The sequence below is a fragment of the Pogoniulus pusillus genome, chromosome 25 (assembly GCF_015220805.1).
Source record: "Pogoniulus pusillus isolate bPogPus1 chromosome 25, bPogPus1.pri, whole genome shotgun sequence".
Lineage (NCBI taxonomy): Eukaryota > Metazoa > Chordata > Aves > Piciformes > Lybiidae > Pogoniulus > Pogoniulus pusillus.
The window spans coordinates 542,223-554,601 of record NC_087288.1 but is presented as its reverse complement, the minus strand read 5'-3'; the positions used below and the strand labels follow the sequence as shown (position 1 = coordinate 554,601).

The 12,379-nt window shown below is 58.2% G+C and overlaps 1 protein-coding gene across 1 annotated transcript in view; it reads left to right on the top strand.

The window, feature by feature from the left end:
• Positions 1-12,379, top strand: part of EYS (eyes shut homolog) — a 91,707-nt gene that overhangs the window by 22,939 nt on the left and 56,389 nt on the right. The window contains exons 11-13 of the mRNA XM_064164046.1: positions 33-151; positions 2,507-2,673; positions 5,926-6,179. Of these exons, the coding sequence (XP_064020116.1) occupies positions 33-151; positions 2,507-2,673; positions 5,926-6,179 (540 nt within the window). The remainder of the gene's footprint in view (positions 1-32; positions 152-2,506; positions 2,674-5,925; positions 6,180-12,379) is intronic.

The following is a 12,379-nucleotide window of genomic DNA, read 5'->3' as shown; positions in this document are numbered from 1 at the left end:
AGCTGTGACCCAACGTTGCCTTTGTGCTGCAGGCTCTGGAGGTGAGAGATGTCAGCTGGCAACTGGCAGCTGTGCCCCAGGAGCAGTCTGCGTGGATACCTCTCAGGGATTTAACTACACCTGCCTGGCACCGTGCTCTGCAAACACAGAGGTAGGCTGCATGCTGCAGACCCTCCCGTGGCTTAGGGGAAGCCAAACAAGTTGTTCTAGGAGCAGTGAGCTGAGGAGTCCTCATCTAAACACGTTGCTGCTGCTTGGCACGTCCTTCCTGAGAACATCCTCTGCCCCGTGGCACAGGGGCACCCACCAGTGAATGCTGGCACTGGCTGCTCATTTCACAGATCACAGTGCTTGGAAGGGGCCTCTGGAGAGCACTGACCCCAGCCCTGCTGCCAAAGCAGGATCTGCTAGAGCAGGCTCATGGATATACAGATTGCGTTGGGTTGGAAGGGACCCTCAGAGGTCATCCTGCCCAACTCCCCTGCAGTCGGCAGGGTCAGCTCCAGCTGCCGCAGCCTGCTCACAAGGGCATTCATATGGATTTTGAGGGACTCCAGAGGAGACTCCAGCACCTCTCTGGGCAGTCTGCTCCAGGGCTCTGCCAACCTCAGGGTAGCAGAGTTCCTCCTCGTGTTCAGGTGGAGCTTCTCATGTTCCAGTTTGTGCCCATTGCCCCTTGTCCTGGCACTGGGCACCACTAACCAGAGCCTGGTCCCATCCTCCTGCCTCCCACCCTTGAAGTATTGCTCAGCACTGATCAGATCCCCTCAGGCTGCTCTTTTCTAGGCTAAAAAGCCCCAAGCTTCCTGCTGAGCTGGAACCTCCTGGGCTCCAGTTGGTGTCCATTGTCCCTTGTCCTGCCCCAGGACACCACTGAGCAAAGCCTGGCCTCTGCTTCTTGCCCCCCACCCCTCAGCTGTTCACAGACACCGAGCAGGTCCCCTCTCAGCCTTCTCTCAGTGCCTTTCCTCCTCACAGAGCTGCTCCAGGCCCTTGTAGCTGCCATTGTAGCTCCAGTATTTTCCTGTTTCTTTTGGACAGGGAAGCCCAGAACTGGACACAGCAGTCCAGATGTGGCCTCAGCAGGACAGAGTAGGCAGGAAGGAGAATCTCCCTTGCCCTGCTGGCCACACTGTCCTTACTGCAGCCCAGGATGACACTGGCCACAGGGGCACAGTGCTGCCCCATGGCACACTGCTTGTCATAGGTTCTGAGAGTCATGGGATGGGCTGGGCTGGAAGGGACCTTCAGGACCATCCAGTGCCAACCGCTGCCATGGGCGGGGACACCTCGCACCAGCCCGGGTTGCTCAAGGCCTCATCCAGCCTGGCCTGGAACACCTCCAGGGAGGGGGCAGCCACAGCCTCTGCCAGTGTCTGCCCACCCTCACTGTCAGCAATTTCTGCCCCATCTCCAGTCTCAATCTCCCCTCCTCAAGCTTCATTCCATGAATCCCAGGATGTCCTAAACCACCTCAGGACAGAGTCCTGCAGAAACACTGAGGTCAGAAAAAGTGGAAGAGATCAAAACAGGCCAAGTGGCTGCTTGCAGAGGGTTGCACAGAGGAGTTCTCTGCCTTGGCACTGAGCATCAATCTCTTCCAAGGCATTGTCCTAGCGAAAAAGGATCTCCAGTCTAAAATCCACCACTTAGAGCCCAGCAAAAAACATCTTAATTTTAAGGTCAATTTAAAACTTAAGCAAAGCCAAATGAACATGAGAGGATTTCTGCCCAGAGCTGTTACTATTACAGACCTTGATGACATTAGGAAGAGGTTCAGACTGCATCAGACCAAGGGAGCAGCTCATCTTCTAGACACAATTGCTTGGAGATGAACATGTGAGCTTCCATTTTTACCCTGGCAGAGTGGTCAGGGAAGTGAAATGGGAGCCTGAAAAGGAAACTGAAGAAAGGAGTTTTTATTGCTGAATTATCTGGGAGGAGAACGGGAAATATTAGGAAAGTAATAGCAGCAAATAAAAGATAGCAGGGGAAAAATGCTGCTCCAGTCCAGGTTTATTCATCTTTTGTTATCTCCAGGTTGCAAAGGAAGGTTCTGTTCATCCCTGAGCCTAGATATGATGTGTGAAAGGTTGAAGAAGAACCCAGGGAGAGCTCAGAGCTGCACTTCAGTGTCTGCAGGGGAGCTGCAGCAGGCTGGGGAGGGACTGCTCAGAAGGGGCTGTGGGGACAGGCTGAGGGCAGTGGTTTGGAAGTGGAGCAGGGCAGAGTTAGGTTGGGCACCAGGAGGAAACTCTGCACAGGGAGGGTGGGCAGAGGTTGGCACAGGCTGCCCAGGAGGTGGTGGAGACTCTACCCCTGCAGACATTCGTGGCAGACTCACTGTGTCCCTGTGCAGCCTGCTGCAGCTGGAGGGGTCCCTGCGGCCTGGGAACAAGATGCCCTTGCAGGGTCCTTCCAGCCTGATACCTTCTGTGACTCTGGCAGAAGAGAGCTCCAGCACACAAGCAAAGTCTGTTTCTGTCTTTGTCCTCCCTGACTTCAGGTGTGTGCCAGCGGAGGGAGCTGCTCCTCTGAGGCAGCAGATCAGAGAGCTCTGTGTGTCTGTGCTCGTGGCCGGGCAGGACGGAGGTGCCTGGAGGACAACGATGACTGTGCAGAGCACCAGTGCCAGCAGGGAGCCACCTGTGAAGATGGCATTACCGAATACAGGTACCACAGCAGCTTCCCCGGAGAGCCTTGTTCCCCGCGGAGAGGTTCTTCCCCAGTGGCAAGGGCAGAGTAGCTGTTGCAGGGGGGTTGCAGTTCTGATGTGTTGGCTAAGTTGTCAGACATGTCCTGTCCTTAGTGAGCAGCAACAGAGAGCAGAGGCACAGGGCCAGAGAATCATTAAAGTGGGAAAAGAGCTCTAAGAGAATCAAGTCCAACCTCCTGCCCAGCACCTCCCTGGCCCCTAAACCACATCCCAAAGTGCCACATCTGCTCAGTTTGAGCACCTCCAGCCATGGGCACTGCACCATCTCCCTGGACAGCCTCTGCCACTCCCTGACCACTCTGACACCAAAGACATTTTTCCTCCTCTCTAACCTAACCCTGCCCTGGTGCAACTCGAGGCCCTGTCCTCTTGTCCTGCCTTCAGCTACCTGGGCCCAAGCCCAGCTTCCTGCAGCCTCCTCTCAGGAGCTGCAGAGAGCAATGAGCTCTGCCCTCAGCCTCCTCTGCTCCACACTGCACACCCCCAGCTCCCTCAGCTGCTCCTCCCCAGCCCTGCTCTCCAGAGCCTGCCCCAGCTCTGTGCCCTTCTCTGCACCTGCTCCAGCCCCTCAGGGTCCTTCTGGCAGTGAGGGCCCACAGCTGAACCCAGCACTGCAGTTGTGGCCTCTGCAGTGCCCAGCCCAGGGGCACAATCCCTGCCCTGCTGCTGCTGCCCACACCAGCGCTGCTGCAGGCCAGGCTGCTGGTGCCCTTCTTGCCCAGCTGGGCACAGCCTGGCTCATCTCCAGCTGCTGGCACCCAGCACCCTCAGCTCTCTCTCTGCTGGGCACTTTCCAGCCACTCTGCCCCCAGCCTGGAGCCTTCCTCGGCTTGCTGTGCCCCAAGAGCAGGAGCAGCACTTGGCCCTGTTGAACCCCAGCCCACTGGTCTCAGCCCACAGATCCAGCCTGGCCAGAGCCCTCTGCAGACCCTTCCTGCCCTCCAGCAGATCACCACTGCCACCCAGTTTGGTGTCACCTGCAAACTGGCTGAGGGTGCCTGGATTCCCTCCCCCAGCTCATGGATTGTTTGCCTGGTGCCAGCAGGATCATGGCAAGTGGATGCCACTGAGCTATCTGCAGAGTATCAGAACACTTACAGCTGCTCTTTGTCCCTGGCTCTCCCCATTCCCTGCTAGCTGCAGGAATTAAGCTGTTTGACTGGAATTATTACTTTTTTATATCTAATTTTCCATTTTCAAGTTTATTCATCTTGTGCTCTCCAGGAGGCAATTTAAGTGCAGGACATAGCTGGCAGTGCCATATAAAGTGAGCCCCGTGATCTACACAGCTTTCTGGAGCAGTAATAGACTCCTTCCACTACAGAGAGGGGAAAAAGGACTTTTTCTCCTCTTTGCCACAGCTCCAGAAGCTAGGGGAATATATGTCACAAATCCCTAGGGAATAGCTGTGTAGTAAGTCATGGAGCAGCCTTTCTGCAGGGAGTGCAGATGCCTGCAGAAAGCACAAGTGGAGCTAAATAACCTTTTAGTCCTTTTGTGAGTGTGTGTGGAGGTTTTACTGCAAGTAGAAAGCAGCCTAATGAGTGCTGAGGAGATGCAGCTGAACTGCTTGCACTGCTCTAAGGAAGTTAAATAAACAAAGAGATACATCCCAAAGCCACATCTGTTAACCAAACCGACTCCAGGCCTAGAGGGAAGTCTCCCTGGCAGCAGGCTTCAGTGCTGCTCTGGATGTGTTCCTGTGTGCCCTCATCTAGGCAAACCCTGCATTATTGGGTGGGTTGGACTCAGTGATCTCCAGAGCTTCCATCCAGCCCCTGGCATCCTGGGATTCTCTATAGAATGAATCACAGAATGGTTTAGGTTGGAAGGGACCTCAAAGCTCAGCCAGGTCCATAGGCAGGGACACCTCCCACTCGAACAGGTCACTCAAAGTCTCATCCAACCTGGTCCTGAGCACCTCCAGGGAGCTGATCACATTCTGTGCTTCTGTGCTCCACAACCTCCCTGGGCAACCTGTGCCAGTGTCTCAACACCTTCACTGCAAAGAACCCTTTCCTCACATCCAGTTTGGATCTCCCCTCTGCCAGTTCAAACCCATTCCTCCTCATCCTGCCATGACAAGACCTGGTCAGTAGTTCCACCCCAGCCCTCCTGTAGGCTGTGTTGCAGCCTGGTGGGTTTGTGGTGGTATCACAGTATCACAGTATCAACAAGGTTGGAAGAGACCTCACAGATCATCAAGTCCAACCCTTTAGCACAGAGCTCAAGGCCAGACCATGGCACCAAGTGCCACGTCCAGTCCTGCCTTGAACAGCTCCAGGGACGGCGACTCCACCACCTCCCCGGGCAGCCCATTCCAGTGCCCAATGACTCTCTCAGTGAAGAACTTTCTCCTCACCTCCAGCCTAAATCTCCCCTGGCACAGCCTGAGGCTGTGTCCTCTCGTTCTGGTGCTGGCCACCTGAGAGAAGAGAGCAACCTCCTCCTGGCCACAACCTCCCCTCAGGTAGTTGTAGACAGCAATAAGGTCTCCCCTGAGCCTCTCTTCTCCAGGCTAACCAATCCCAGCTCCCTCAGCCTCTCCTCGTAGGGCTGTGCTCAAGGCCTCTCCCCAGCCTCGTTGCCCTTCTCTGGACACGCTCAAGCATCTCAATGTCCCTCCTAAACTGGGGGGTCCAGAACTGAACACAGCACTCAAGGTGTGGTCTAACCAGTGCAGAGTACAGGGGCAGAATGACCTCCCTGCTGCTGCTGACCACACCATTCCTGATGCAGGCCAGGATGCCACTGGCTCTCTTGGCCACCTGGGCACACTGCTGGCTCATGTTCAGGTGGGTATCAATCAGCACCCCCAGATCCCTCTCTGTCTGGCTGCTCTCAGCCACTCCGACCCCAGCCTGTATCTCTGCATGGGGTTGTTGTGGCCAAAGTGCAGCACCCTGCACTTGGAGCTATTGAACCCCATCCCATTGGCCTCTGCCCATCTGTCCAGGCAGTCAAGGTCCCGCTGCAGAGCCCTTCTGCCCTCCAACCCAGCCACATCTGCCCCCAGCTTGGTGTCATCTGCAAACTTGCTGATGACTGACTCCATGCCCTCATCCAGATCATCTATGAAGATGTTAAAGAGGATGGGGCCCAGCACTGATCCCTGAGGGACACCACTAGTGACAGCTGCCAGCTGGATGTGGCACCATTCACCACCACTAATCTATTGATCTATTTGTCTGTTCTCACCTCCATGCCAGGTGCATCTGCCCTCTTGGTTACACTGGCAGGTTCTGCCAGCTGCCTGCAGACAGCTGCCTCGGGAACCAGTGCTCTGAGCACGGCGTCTGCCAGCAGCAGCTGGGCAGCTACAGCTGCAGCTGCGCCCCTGGCTACGAGGGACCCTTCTGTGAGGATGAGGTGGATGAGTGCTCAAGTTCCCCCTGCCACAACGGAGCTGCCTGTGTGGACCTGGTTGGGCGCTTCTCGTGTCATTGTGCTGCTGGCTTCAAAGGTAAGCGGGGCCGTGTGAAGGTCCCTGCCCTGCGGCTGTGCTCGTCCGCCCGGGGAGACTTGGAGTGGTTTGCTTTGAAAGACCTCCGAGAGCGTCGAGCCCAGCCGTCAGCCTGAGGCCACCGGGGCCACCCAGCTCAGGGCTGGAAGGGACCCTCCAAGCTCATCCTGTCCCACCCCCTGCAGCCAGCAGGGACACCTCCAGCTGCAGCAGGCTGCACAGGGACGCAGCAGCTCTGACCTTGAATATCTGCAGGGGTAGAGCCTCCACCACCTCCTGGGCAGCCTGTGCCAACCTCTGCCCACCCTCCCTGTGCAGAGTTTCCTCCTGGTGCCCAACCTAACCCTGCCCTGCTCCACTTCCAAACCACTGCCCTCAGCCTGTCCCCACAGCCCCTTCTGAGCAGTCCCTCCCCAGCCTGCCTGCAGCTCCCCTGCAGACACTGAAGTGCAGCTCTGAGCTCTCCCTGCAGCCTTCTCCTCTCCAGGCTGAGCAGCCCCAGCTCTGCAGCCTGTCCCCACAGCAGAGGTTCTCCAGCCTCTGAGCATCTCCATGGCCTCCTCTGGACCCTCTCCAGGAGGTCCAGGTCTCTTTTGTGCTGGGGATCCCACAGCTGGCCCGAGCCCTGCAGGTGATGTCTCCCCAGAGCAGAGCAGAGGGGCAGCCCAGGCTGCCCTTGGCCTCTGAGCTGCCAGTGCCCACTGCTGGCTCCTGCCCAGCTTCCCACCCCCCAGCACCCCAAGTCCTCTCTGCAGGGCTGCTCCCACTCTCATCACCTCCAGCCTGCAGTGGTTCCCAGGATATCCAAATAGGCTTTTTTCCTTCATTGACACTAACTTCAGTTTGAAATGAAACATAATAGTAAATAGAGAGCAAAGCAGAAGTTGGTGCTGGGGAGTGTGGAGCTCAGGAGGAAGCTCTCATCCTTTGTGCAGCATGATTCACAGGTTTGCAGATCAGCCACGAGGTCCCAGTCACCAAGCTGGTCTCTGTCCTGCTCACAGATGAATCCCTGGGAACTCTTTGATAGAACATTAGAATCAGGTTTTGTTTCAGCAGCAGAATTTCCCACAGACAGCTCCTGGCTGTCTGCTCAGCCTGGATGATTGATTGATCTGATGGCTACCAGCACTGCTCAAATGCTTTGTGTTATCAGGCAGGGGTCCCTCAGGCACTGTAATGGGATTTGCCACCAGCGGAGCAGGATCCAATTGAGTGGAAAAACAAGTCCATAACAAACCCAGGTTTGGGTATTTGCACAACAGAAACAAATCCTGCACAGCACTGCCTTCTGGAGAGTCCTGTCAGCTCTGGGCCCCCAGCTCACAAAGGGGAAGGAACTGCTGGGGAGAGCCCAGGGGAGAGCCAGCAACAGCACAGCATGGCTCAGGCTGGAGGGAACCCCAGAGCTCATCCCCTCCAACCTCCCCACCCTGCCCAGGGACACCTCTCAGCCAGACTCAGCTGCTCCAGGCCTCACCAAGCCTGGCCTTGGACACCCCCAGGCAGGAGGCACCACAGCCTCCCTGGGCACCCTCACACTCAACAACTTCTTCCTCAGCTCCAGTCTAACCCTGCTCTGCCTCAGCTCCAAACCGTTCCCCCTTGGCCTGTCTCAGGAGAAGTTCCCCTGCAGGATGCCCTCAGGCACTGCAGGCAGCTCGGAGGTGCCCCAGTTCTTATGAGTGCAGGGTGCCTGAGGGGCTGGGAGCTCTGCTCCACGAGGAGGCCAAGTCCTCTCCAAGCACAAACGTTCTTTACTGGGAGGGTGCTGCGACACTGCAGCTTGCCCGTGGAGGTGGTTGTGGCCCCACCCTCGGAGACTCAAGGTGAGGCTTGACTGGGCTTTGAGCAGCCTGCGCTAGTTGGTGGTGTCCCTGCTGAGTGCAAGGGCTGGCACTGCATGACCTGTGGAGGTCCCTTCCAACCCGGACCATTCTGTGGCCAGGTCTGGAGTCCACCCGCAGGAGGGAGTTAGAATCAGCAGGCCACAGGCCCAGGGGCAGGGCTGGAAGAGGCAAACGCACAGCAGGTCCGAGCCAGCTGTGAGTGCCTGCAGCTGAGCAGGGCCGAGCAGAGCCTGAGCCCGTGGGTGAGCAGCTGGTGCGCGGGGGGCTGCAGGTGGAGCTGCTCAGGGCTGATTGCCTTGGCAGGGGCCCCCGGGAGGCTGTGGGCGGTGCTGCAGGCGGAGGGCAGCTGGGAGCGGTGCTTGGTGCCCGAGAGGGGCAGACATGGTGTGAGTGGAGCTCACCTCTGCTCCCACGTCCCCAGCAGCCAAGCAGCCTCTGGCTGCCCTCTTCTGCTGCTTGTGCCCGTGCAGCCTGCCTGGGGGACTCTGGTGCAAGCCCATGGAGGGAGCTGAGTGAGGCTGCTGGGAGGGTGCAGCTGGGGAGCCGCAGGCCCCCCCTGGCTCGGGCTCTGTGAGAGGAGCCAAGGCAGCAGAGTGGCACAAGGCAGAGCATACAGAGTGCCGTGTGAAGGTGAGGAGGATCTTTGCTGGGGGGGTGGTGGAGCTCTGGAGCAGAGTGCCTGGAGAGATCGTGGAGTCTCCGTCTCTGGAGTCCTCCAGACCCTCTTCAGCAGGGCTGGGTGGCCTCCAGAGGCCCTTCCAAGCAGCTCCGTTGTGTGGCTCCGTTAGTGCAGATGGATGCCGCTGGGGTGGCCCTGCCCGAGCGCTGCAGGCTGCCTGCCCTAGCGGCCGTGTCCCGGCGCAGAGCGGCGCACCCAGCGGCGCTGCCCCAGGCCTTTCTGCACACATCGCCTTGGGCCCTTGCGCTGCCTTCAGGCCTCCGCGGTCCTGCGGCAGGCTCTGGTGTGTGCTCCGAGTGCCTGCAGGAGCGGGAGCTGCTCCACGCACGCTGTGCAGCCTGCGGCGGGGGCAGGCTTTGCCTTCTGCCGCAGCTGAGAGGGTTTCTTCTGGAGTCTTCTGGTTGGGGGACACCCTGCAGAGCTCAACCTAAGCCCAGGATAGACATTAACTGTGCCCCCAGGTGCCATGGGCACTCCACCACCTCCCTGGGCTGCTGTGCCAGTCCCTGACCACTCTTGCAGCAAAGAAATTGTTCCTCATCTCCAACCTAACCTTCCCTGGCACAATTCCAGACCCTTTTCCTTCCTTCTCCTTCTTTCTTCCTCTCCCTGATGCTGGGCAGAAGAGCTCAACCTCCTCCTCACTGCGGCCTCCTTCCAGGGACTTAGAGAGCAGTAAAAGTGGCTCCTGAGCCAGGCAGGGTTGTCCCAGCTTGTCACAGGGGCTGGACCTTTGGAGGTCCCTTCCAGCTCAGTGCATTCTCTGCTCCTGGTGCTGCAGAAGTGGGTGCTGTGAGCCCTGGGAAGAGTCCAGCCCCTAGCCAGAGCTCAGGTCACAGCTGCATGCTGCTGCTAACAGTGTCTGGGTGAGCTGTGTTCATGTTAGCTTTCAGAGGGCAAATGCAGAAAGTGGTTTCTATTAACCTGCTTTGATGTTGGAAGTAATTTGTAGCCAATCAGTGGCTCTTGTCTGGTGTTCAGAGGAGGCTCTCAGCACCTGTGTCAGACAGGGAGCTGAGATCAGCTGTGTGCTGGAGGGACGGCAGAGCAAAGGCCTCCCTCTGCCTCTCCTGCTGCCTCCATGCCCACCGTGCTCAGAGGCTGGGCCTCAGAAGCTCTGGAATGGGCTGGGCTGGAAGGGACCTCCCAGACCATCCAGTGCCAACCCATGCCACGGGCAGGGACACCTTCCACCAGCACAGGCTGCTCCAGGCCTCATCCAGCCTGGCCTTGAACACCTCTGGGGAGGGGACAGCCACAGCCTCCCTGGGCAGCCTGTGCCAGTGTCTGCCCACCCTCACTGGCAAGAACTCCTTCCTCATCTCCAGCCTAGGTACAGTTGCTGTCCATGGGTCCCCTTTGTGCTCTGAGATCATTGCTTCTGGAAGTTCCCAGCAGCTGGTGGCAAGGTCTGGGATGTGCCCCTGTGAGGTGCAGCTGCCAGTGTAGCACTCCATAGCATAGCACTGCTTGGGTTGGAGAAGACCTCCAAGATCATCCCACAGCTGGCTCTTGTCTGCAGCACACAAACCTCAATTGTCCCCCTTGCCACTGCACAGGGTTTAACTGGCAGCAGTGAATGCCACCACTGGTGTGGGCAGCAGCAGCAGGGCAGGATTGTACCCCTGGGCTGGGCACTGCTGAGGCCACAGCTGCAGTGCTGGGTTCAGCTGTGGGCCCTCACTGCCAGAAGGACCCTGAGGGGCTGGAGCAGGTGCAGAGAAGGGCACAGAGCTGGGGCAGGCTCTGGAGAGCAGGGCTGGGGAGGAGCAGCTGAGGGAGCTGGGGGTGTGCAGTGTGGAGCAGAGGAGGCTGAGGGCAGAGCTCATTGCTGTCTGCAGCTCCTGAGAGGAGGCTGCAGGGAGCTGGGCTTGGGCTCTGCTGCCTGCTCTGAGGGGAGAGGAGGAGAGGAACTGGCCTGGGATGGTGCCAGGGCAGGGTTAGGTTGGAGAGGAGAAAAAATGTCTTTGGTGTCAGAGTGGTCAGGGAGTGGCAGAGGCTGCCCAGGGAGGTGGTGGAGTGCCCATGGCTGGAGGTGTTCCAGGAACATGTGCCCACAGCACTTGGGGCAGGGTTCAGTGGCCATGGTGGGGCTGGGCTGCTGTTGTGCTGGGTGCTCTGGGAGGGTGTCTCCAGCTAACCCAGTTGCACAGTTCTGTGGTCCTGCTGCTTTGCAACACATGGACAAACACCTGGGTTCCTTGTGCCAGCTTTCTCAGAGCACAGGATGGACTCTGCTTTCTGTTTTTCACCCACAGTGCTGCTTTTCCATCCTTTTCCAAAGGTGTCAGTGAGAGCAATGACAGCAAAGGATTGGCACAGCTGTGGGAAGCTTGCCTGGAGAGCAGGAATTGTGTGTGGTGGGGAAAAGCCCTGCAGGAGTATGCATGCCCTCAGCAGGAGGCTTCCTGCTCCCTGGCTGTCTTCTTGCCAGCAGTGCCTGTCAGAAATGGGCTGGCTCAGAAGCTGTGGGCAGCCAAACCCATGACATGCAGGATGCAGCCTGGCACCATCCCACAGACCCTCTTATTGCCACTGTGCCCCTGTGGCTTGAGCACATGCATGGAGGGCACTGGCCTGGAAGGGACCCTCGGAGGTCATCTTGCTCCCTGCCCTGCAGTCAGCAGAGGCAGCTCCAGGTGCAGCAGCACAGATGTCTTTGTTTTGCTTTAGGCTGGATGCTAGGAGGAAGTTGTTGGCAGAGAGAGTGATTGGCATTGGAATGGGCTGCCCAGGGAGGTGGTGGAGTCTCTGTGGCTGGAGGTGTTGCAGCCAAGCCTGGCTGGGGCACTTAGTGCCGTGGTCTGGTTGATTGGCCAGGGCTGGGTGCTAGGTTGGGCTGTGGGAGCTTGGAGCTCTCTTTCCACCTGCTTGATTCTGTTCTTTCTGAACCTCGTTTCAGGAGACACCTGCTCTCTTCACCTGGGTCAGTGTCCAGACAGGCCCTGCTGGAATGGAGGAACCTGTGAGGAAGACCTAAATGGCTTCAGATGCAACTGCTCCCTGGGTGAGTCCTTGTAGCTTGGGGTTGATGGCAGCCTTGAGTTCCACCCTTGGTACAGGAGGCTTCTGGAGCCTCGAGTGATGCCAGCCCTGTGGAAGGTACAGAGAGGGTTGCTGTGACTGATACAGAGGAAAGCTACTCCAGGAGCCCCCATGGCAGCTGAGCAGGGGCTAATTTTGACAGTGTAAGACATGGATGGAAAACTCTTGGTGGTGCTGGGCATGCTGGGGCACAGCTGGGGCACAGCTGGAGACAGCAGTCAGCAGCTCTGTCAGTGGTCTGGAGGAGGGCATCCAGGCACCCGCAGTAAGCGTGCAGGGGACACCAAACTGGGTGGCAGTGGTGATCTGCTGGAGGGCAGGATGGCTCTGCAGAGGGCTCTGGCCAGGCTGGATCCGTGGGCTGAGGTCAGTGGGCTGAGGTCTACCAAAGTCAAGTGCTGGGTCCTGTTCCTGGGGCACAACAAGCCCAGGAAGGCTCCAGGTTGGAGGCGGAGTGGCTGGAAGGTGCCTAGCAGAGAAGGCCCTGGGGGTGCTGGAGCTGAGATGAGCCAGGCTGTGCCCAGCTGGCCTTTACCTAGAGGAGTGTAAGCGTAAAACAGTCTCAGGATGTTGGGGCTGGCAGGGGCCCCTGGAGAGCCTCCAGTCCCCCTCTCTGCCAAACAGGA